The sequence below is a fragment of the Paralichthys olivaceus genome, chromosome 13, assembly GCF_024713975.1.
Source record: "Paralichthys olivaceus isolate ysfri-2021 chromosome 13, ASM2471397v2, whole genome shotgun sequence".
Lineage (NCBI taxonomy): Eukaryota > Metazoa > Chordata > Actinopteri > Pleuronectiformes > Paralichthyidae > Paralichthys > Paralichthys olivaceus.
The window spans coordinates 22799822-22808598 of record NC_091105.1 but is presented as its reverse complement, the minus strand read 5'-3'; the positions used below and the strand labels follow the sequence as shown (position 1 = coordinate 22808598).

General features: G+C 40.7%; 1 protein-coding gene across 7 annotated transcripts in view; it reads left to right on the top strand.

The window, feature by feature from the left end:
* Nucleotides 1-8777, top strand: part of LOC109632018 (proprotein convertase subtilisin/kexin type 4-like) — a 163432-nt gene that overhangs the window by 875 nt on the left and 153780 nt on the right. For 4 of the 7 annotated variants that reach the window (XM_069537850.1, XM_069537847.1, XM_020091112.2 and 1 more), the window contains exons 2-3: nucleotides 360-404; nucleotides 4920-5095. In XM_069537850.1, the coding sequence (XP_069393951.1) occupies nucleotides 360-404; nucleotides 4920-5095 (221 nt within the window). Of the gene's footprint in view, nucleotides 1-279; nucleotides 405-3981; nucleotides 4183-4919; nucleotides 5096-8777 lie in introns of those variants that run through there. The other 3 variants (XM_069537851.1, XM_069537849.1, XM_069537846.1) reach the window with 2 other exon arrangements.

Below are 8777 nucleotides of genomic sequence, written 5' to 3'. Positions count from 1 at the left end.
AGCGGTTTAAGCAGACTTTAATCCTCGCTAACCCTGATTTCCATATGCAGATCTGTCTCTCCCAACAGTCCCTCTCGCCATCACACCATTTCTTGCATTCTAATGCATTCTCTCATCTTTCCAAAATCCCCCTCTTCCGCCAAACGCCGTGGACGGGCTCGTTTTTGTCGACTTACACGTCGTTATTTCTGCACGTCCAGTATGGAGATGCACCGATAGACGCGGACGGCTTTTTTTTTTTTTTTTTTGCAAGCACTCATTTGCACGTTTTATCACCAGGAGTCAGTGGAGATGATAAAAATGGACGCATCGGTTTTCTGTCTTTGCGATGCACCGACCTCCTGCTCTGCTCTCAACAGGAGGCTGCTCGTGTGTGAGGAAGCTCAGTCGTCTGGATGGGAGAGGTAAGTGTTTTTTTTTTTCTTCCTGTTCCTACGCTACAACAAACCCAGTCGAACCTTTCCAGGCACTGTGGTACATGGAGGGAGTGGGATTTGAATCTGCATCACCCCCCTCCCCTCTCCCTCACATGTAGACTCGTTTCCAAGACTTGATGCTCTGGACCAGGTTGGTCTGTGGAATAAGCTTAGTTCAAGACCCAGGACCAAGAATTTGATGACTGTAAACCTGATTTAGACCATCACTAACCCCTCCTTATTGTCCTCATAAAGCATGTTAGAAGCTGTCATGCTTATGATGGGACTTAATCATGTTAACAACCAGCTTGCATTGTTTAGTCTCTTTGATAAACTTGGACTGTGTGTAAAGGAGAACATGTAACCAACACTTGGCATGTACAGGAGCACGCACACGTCTCCCATGTCAGCCTGACTAGCCTCTTTGGTGAGCTTTGCATTAAACATTTTTTTGACTTGAGGAAGTAGGAAAAGCACTGGAGTAAAGATTCAGTGTAATGCCAGTCGACCGGCATGTACAAAACCAGGGCCTGGTGCAACCACTGCTAATGTTATTATGTTTATGTTATGCCTGGGTTTTTTGTGGAGCCATGAAACAGACAATATCTTACCACAGAAGTGAAAAATAAACAATTAAAACTGTCTGATAAAGAATTTAAGAGTTTAAAAAGAAGTATATAGTTTTAAACTTTAACTTAACAGTATATCCCCATTTGTAATTCCAATGTTCCTTATATTTTGTGAAAATGGTGTGGCCATGTATGTCCAAGGCAATGATTAGTCCTGTGTGTGTACCTGTTTTGGTTAACTCTATAAATCCTGACCTTGTCAGGACCAGTAATGGGGATAAACTCAATGTTTGAGTTCCTGGTTGAGTTCATGGGTCAGATGTGATCTGTGGTAAAGGTAAGGTTTGGGTGAGGCATGCATTGGTCACAGTAAAGGTTAGGCTGTCCACAATGGATGGAGGTCAGTGGAGTGTCATAATAAGAAGAGCTGTGCAAAATAACTGTGTATGTGTCTTTATAACATCAACAAAGAAATCCGAGGACCTTGTGTCTAGATAACTTACCTGAAAACACTGTGACTCAACACACTGAGCACTCCTAAAGCTACTCCATCTGGTGCAGGTACAGTTTTCTTTACCTCCAGAGTGCTCAAAGAAACACAATTATTTTCTGTTTGTGACTGAATGACAGTGACCTGCACCTTGTAGGTGTGAAAAAGCAAATAGGTTCAGAACTGAAAACATCTGTGTCCTTGTGTCAAGATGTATAGAGGCTTTAGCTGACTATTGTGGTATTGTGGTAGTTTCTTTGGCCTCTAACCATAGACCCAGAACAAGGCTGGCAGTAAATATCCACAGAACAGCTGCTCATATTGAATTCTTGTCTTGCTCAAGGACACTTAACCCTAGCATATATCTCAGTCATATACTATGAACTGCAACCTGGCTATTTCAAACATAAGAGGTATTGGCTAGTAGAACAGCCGCTAAACAATTCTTGGTTCCCAGCAAAAATCAGTGGACAGTCAATAATAGAAGAAAATGTCAAATTTGATGTTTTGTGGCTAACTTAGCTGAGCATAAAGGCTACAGGCAAACAGCAAGTCTAGCTCTGTCTACAGGTTTCAAAGTCCGTGTACCAGCACGTCTAATGCTCAGTTTTTAACAGGTTTCTGAGAAACTAGACCCAAGCATGAATATATATATAGCAGTTCTGGAAAATTTCAATAAGTTGGACCAATTTTTGTTCACCTTGTTTGGTGTAGTGTTAAGATCTGAGGTGGATTTATTGATTTTATTTTTAAATTTTGTCATGATTTTAGTTTTTACTGTGTCTATTGCAGTGATATGTTACCTCAGACCAATTCCATACTCTGGTGAGAGTACACATTTCTCTTCTGTTCTAGTTTATTGTTGATGTTTGCTAAAAGGTACACTCAGCCATATATTACACCGTCAAGCCCTTCCAAAATGCCCCATGAGCAGTGATAAAGTGATATTTTACTGTTGTCAACACACAGTGTTTAAGCATGACCTCAAAACAGTCATTTATAAGTTTGCCTGCTGTAATAATGTGGACATTCTCCTACAACTGGTAGTTTGACCTCTGGAAATCCTGTACGATACAATTCCACCATTAGCTCCCCTGCTTTAAGGAGTGTAGTCAGAGGCCTGTAATGACTTTGCATAATGAGTTACATTCTCTTTTTTCATTGGGTCTGCTTTCTAAAAGATCTCAGTATTGTACAGGGGAAAGTGCTAGTCCCTTTTATCTCTAGAAAAAAAACCCTTGTGGCTACAGTTTGATCAATTAAACTCTTGAAAGGACCCCCCTTCTTTTCATTCCTCTGCCTGAGAGGAATATAAAGTTATCAGTCTTCCCAAGCGATATGAGGACAGAAATAAGTAGTTTGTCTATAAAAATGTCCAGGTACTTTATCAGCATCCCAGAAGGCCCTGAGGCCCTGACACTGTTCAATGTGGCTCTCCTGTACTCTGGTCTCATGTGCTCCCTCCTTCTCCCTCCTTCTCCCTCCCTCTCTCCCATGTCTACTTTGTCTCTGCCTGAGGCCCGCTTCTCTCTGGCTGCATGGGGTGTGCGCTGCCAGCCCTGCACCTTAGCGGGTTCGACTAGGGCTCGAGCCCCCAGTGAGGTTATTGATTTCAATCAGTGGCTTGGGAGATTGGAGCTGAATGATGCTTTAGACTTTAAACAGTGGTCAGCTGCACTGTTTTTTTTTTTTTTTTGGCGGGGGGGTCGCCGCAGGAGATGGCACTTTGCTTTTGACAGATGTCAGATAAACATACAAACAGAATTATATATTTAGAGAGGGAGAGATCTTAATCTTCTAGTTTGTTAGTGGGCTTATTTTGGATTGAAACGGCCCAAATGGATTGAAAAAGCACAAAGACTGCAGACAACAGATGTTGCATATGCAGTCGGCGATCAGACTGCAACTTACAGTCATTTTCTTTATTGATTAATCTCTTATTTTTTAGAATATACAAAGTAATCATTCATAACAAGAAGAAAGTGGATTAAAAGAGTAAAAGTGAAAGTTCAGTTAAAGTTTGAACCAAGAAAACTAGTAAAGATTCATATTTATGAAGCTGAAACCAGACGATTTTTATAATTTTTACTTAAAAAGTTATTTAGATTGCGTTGATCATCATGTTAGTTGTATTCATTTTCAGTTTGGCTAATCATTAGATTGACTTATAGTAACAGCTCTAACCGTTTTGTGTATAGATGCTCAACGCATGGGGAAACAGCTTGTTCTACACCTTATGTAACTGCTCCATTACATTTAATATACACTAGTGTACATCAAAAAACAAGCTGACTGACACATACACAACAATTGAGGTTGGTTGCATAATGTGGGAAAAGGAGTGGGAGTTAAAACAATTAATATGTTTAATGTTTCATTCCTCAGTGTTTTTTCTTGTTCAGTAGATACTGAGAAGAATGAGGTGACAACTTCTTGTTCAGTCATTGTTCACAGGAAAGTGCCGGCGTATAGACAAGCTGATAAAGTTCCTGTTTTGCTTAAAGAGGGAAGTTAGTTCACACAATGAGAGAGCACTGCTGTTTTCATGCTCTCAGAAGTATTTGCATCGAGGCCAGGAGATTAAACGTGTGGGTTGGGAACTGGAGAGATTGCGCTGTCTCACTCGGGGCCCCCGGTGCCAGAGTTCTAGTTTTCATCGCACTGGGTGAAAGATTTCTCCTGGACGTTTCACTCTCTGTGGCTACAGGTGGGTGGTTCACATGCTGTAGGTGGCAGCCACTGTGGATTTCATGCAAAAATACAGAGGAGGTGGCTGGAGAGAAAATTGTTTCACAATTGCCAATGTTCGATACTGTGCGCTGAGATGCTAAGTCCCACTCTCATTTGGTGTGCTGGGGTTATAGTAGGTAAAATCGTAGGTGTTGCTTTTGCTTCTACTAATATATATTTGTGATATCAATTTTTAGACTTCATTATAGAGAACCACTGGAGAGGGAGGATATCCAGTAGGATAATAATGTTTTTATGTATTACTGCAGTTCACAAAAAGAAAATGATGACCGACGATTTGAAACAATTTAATGATTCATTCATTTAAAATTAAAAATGAAGTTCCCCAGCTTCTCATATTTGACATGAAAATTGTGTCATATTTGACATCTGTTGCTATTTTCTGGCATTTTATGAAAAACTCAGAATTGCAAGAGAAATCAATCAGACGATTTATTGATAACACACCTTTATCTACTATATCATGCAGTTTTATTTCTGGGTTTCGTTAGGGTGTCACGATTGTTTCCTAATAAAAACAAACATCAGTATAAAATGCAGCCATATGGTGTAAGACTGATAGTTCCCTAAAACACAGACGATTTTACTCCTTTGTAGAAAGTTTTTAAAATGCATTTTAAAGATTTGAAAATGAGTCATTCACCACAAACAGGTCATTTTCCTCAAAACACTTTTTATTTTTTATTTTTCAAGGCTCCATGTTCAGTGCAGTGGTGCTGGTTCTTGGCTGCTTGCTGCAGAGGAATCTGGTGACCACAGAGGGGCATCATGGGACCAAACGCTCTGTCTTCTATGCAGTGCATGTGGAAGGTGGCATCGGAGCTGCCAGAGCTCTGGTCGCACAGCATGGACTGGAGTTCATACATCAGGTCAGTGCATGTTTAAAACCCCAGTTATTTCCTCTGCCTATAATTTACACAGTCAAAATCCAGTTAGCTTCTTCTGGAGAATTGTGAATGTGCTGACTTCTATTTCCTATTTGAGGGATATCTGACTTTCATCAAATTACAGCAGCATTTCTGAATATTTCATATCTGATCAAGGACGCACAGACTAGACCGTAGACACAGAGGGACACACACACACACGAGCACATGCACACATGAAAAGAAATAAATTTGTACCCCGCTAGACTTGGGACAAAATAACGATTTGAAACTATATCGTCGACCTGTCTCATTAGATATGATTATTGATGTGCTTGTGCCAGCATGCTTATCAATATTTAGATATTTTGTTTGATATACATATTATATATATATATATTTGGACATCATTCCAATGTATGGCACATGACAAGTTACGTTGCGTTGTTAAAGACTAAAGAGGCACTAAGATAAGAGTTTATCGTACTTTTTTGTACATTCTTTAATATATTCACTAATCTTGCACTTCATGGGCATTTTGTATTCTTTAGCTTGATAGATATCATGATGTATTGTCATATGATTAACTTGATTTATCGATTATCGGAGAATCTCAGTATTGTGATGTTATCGTTATCGAGGGCCACATATCATATCGTGAGTTACCCTACGATTCACACCCATAGACATATCCAGACCCTTCTGTCCTAGTTTATGCCTGAGAGAATCTCCTCTGTGAGAAATGGAGTTCATCTGAATGTATCGGGTGATGATGGGGTCTTTACCTATTTGGCTGAGTTTTAATCTGTCAAGCTGAAATCTTTCCATTTGTCACAAGCGTACATGTGATTTATCCACATCAATATTTTAAAGGTTACTCTGGTTGTGGAGTCTGAAACTGTGTCAGCTCCCTTCAAAAAGAAAAAAAAAATTATCTGTGCAAGGGCTCAGAGGGTTCTTGGTTAGGTTGAGTACAGTAGCTATTTTTTGGTCAGAGTGAGTTCAAAGACAGGGTTTGAGGGTAGAAGAGATTTTGAAATGAACTTCTTCTGATTCTCTTTTGTGAAAGATTCACTATCGAGATGAAGATTTAAAAGGTAAGGGCCCTTATGAATTGACATGAATTCTTGCTGTGCTCTGTTGAATTTAAAAGGGATCCTTTTTATTTGACTTTCAATTCCAAAGACTGACTAATAAACACAGATTTGTCTGGTAAAATATACCATTATTATTACTTTGATTAAAAACAGATCATAAGCCATCCATCAGAGAACATTTCAGATGCTGAAGCATACAGATGCTGTAACTCCCTGACCTTGGATACACAGACTTTTATATTAAATGTATTTTCTTAGTTCTGTATATAAATGATGACAGAGCCCTACAGGAGAGAAATCTGAGAAAATATTATAGCATCACACCTTCAGTCTCTGAGAGTCCCCATAAAAGGTTTGAGTAGCACGTCTGTCATTTTAAAGCGTCGTCCACTTTGTTCCTTGTTGGCAGATGTGTGTCCTTGCATTGATTCTACTCACCGCCGACGATCAAAAGCACTGTTTATTTGAACTTACTGATGAGTGATACTGGAGATGTGTGCCTGCGCTTGTGTTTTGACATTATTGATAAGAGTTAGTGGGGGTGTCTGCTGGCCTGGTGTGAGGCTGTGTGCAGAGTTGGCTCTGGGGAATGTGGACGCAAGCTCATTTCAACCTTGGCCCTACTGACTCTGCTGCTGCTGCGGCTGCGGCTGCCTGGATCATGAATAAAACATCTCTTTGACCTTTATCAGAAGTGTATTGGACAGTCCACCCCCGTCTCCGTCTTCCGCTCTGCCTGTCTCTCGCCATGTCCCTTGCTCATTGCACACCTCTTCCTCTTTCTGCATTGTTTTCTGCTCTTTTATACACCACTGACCAAAACAATCACTTTGCTTCATGCATTTACACAGCACTTAAAACATATGTATTTACAATTATAGTAGTGTGTTAGTTTTGTTAACTGGTGAAAATTTGTGATAGGATTCCGTCTTGAGCATTTGTAGTAGTAAGCATCCTTTGTGAGTCGATAAAGGTGTACAACCCAGGAACACCATATCCTGAGAGCTTCAGCAAACCCCCACCCACACAGCCACCCCCCCCTCCAGGGCCCAATCTGCTGACTGGCTCCTTTTACCTGTCTGTCGCCAGAGGCTGATGCTAAATGTCACTGACACTCGATCGCCTTTGTTCAGTTAAACCTATTTTAATTGTGTCACCTGTGATTTGTGCCTCGCGTGTGGCAAATATCATATATCAAGAAGAAGCTGCTGCCTCACAATGTTCTGTGATTTTTTTTTTTCTTCTTTTTTTTCCTTGAAAACATTGAAGTGGAATGAAAAGTCTGACAAGCCCAACGCCAGCTTGGAGGATTGTGATGTCTGCTGGCATTCCAGTGGTAATGCCGCATGAGTGGAATGGGAATCAAATGTCTCCATGCTGGCACTCAACATATTGTTGGTCTCTTTGATTTAGTGTACAGCATCCAGGAAAATGTCATCGTGTCTCTCCACTGTGTAGACTTGACATATCCATTTTGCAACTGTAAAATACAAAGAAAAACAAAAGCAAAATACCCAAGCTGATGTCTTAATGCCACATGGACAGATTTACTGTGATGCACTGGAGTTACATTTTCTTGGTGCCTCATTGGTGGTAGACAAACTGAAGCTTTTCCTGTCATAAGGTGTTTATTATATGTATCAGAGAGAGAGGGAGGTGATCCGTCCACATTTACCTCTCAATTACCTTAAACATTTTATATATGGTTTCTTTTTAAATGAGTGGCCATATCAGCTCATTCAGAAAGGTGGCACAAAAAAACGAAATACAGAAAGAATCCCATCAAATGCAGTGGACCTGCGAAGCTCATAATTATTATAGCTGTGTCGCAGTGCTGGTGTGGATTCAAAGATTAGTGTCATACAATGGTGAGTCTCATCTCCAGCCAAGGCTGTGGTATAGTGTAATGTAATCACAGTGAGTCAGAGAGACAGAGAAGCTCTGACTATGCAGGTGATTGCAGCCATTACAGGTGCAGGGTTTCACACACAACGGCTGAGGAAAAACAACCTGATTGTCATCTAAAATAGCTGATTTTCTCTTTCACGTTGTGCCACCATAGAACAACAGCACAGTGACTTGATATTACACGCTGAATGGGAAAAAAAGAAGTCTCAGCTTGCAGCCTTACTTACAATACAGCCGACCTAGTTTTAAGTTGCATCACATTGTTTACAGGTATTATTTCCAGCTTACTTAACAGTTTGCAAATCCGATTAGAGCCAGATTAAGTCTATGTGTTGTATTGTTTTTATTTTCGCTGAGTTCACTGCTTCAGAAATTACATTTCTCTGAGTGTGTGTTTGTGTGGTGTGTGTGTGTGCACGCGGTGCAGTGCTCAGGCTTTTTGTCTTGAACTCTGACACCAGGAAGTCCCTGGTCTACAACCAATGGTGAAAGGCCTCCCAGATTCCCCTTCTCTCCAGTCAGGTGGAATACTGCCGGGAGATTACCATATCATTAGCATATCATTAGCATAACATTAACACGGCACAGCTTGGCTCGCTGTCTGCGGATGTGCTATCAGCTCATCGAGAGATTCAATCCCCAATCCGCTCCATGCTTCCACCCTCCCTCTCCTCCCCTCC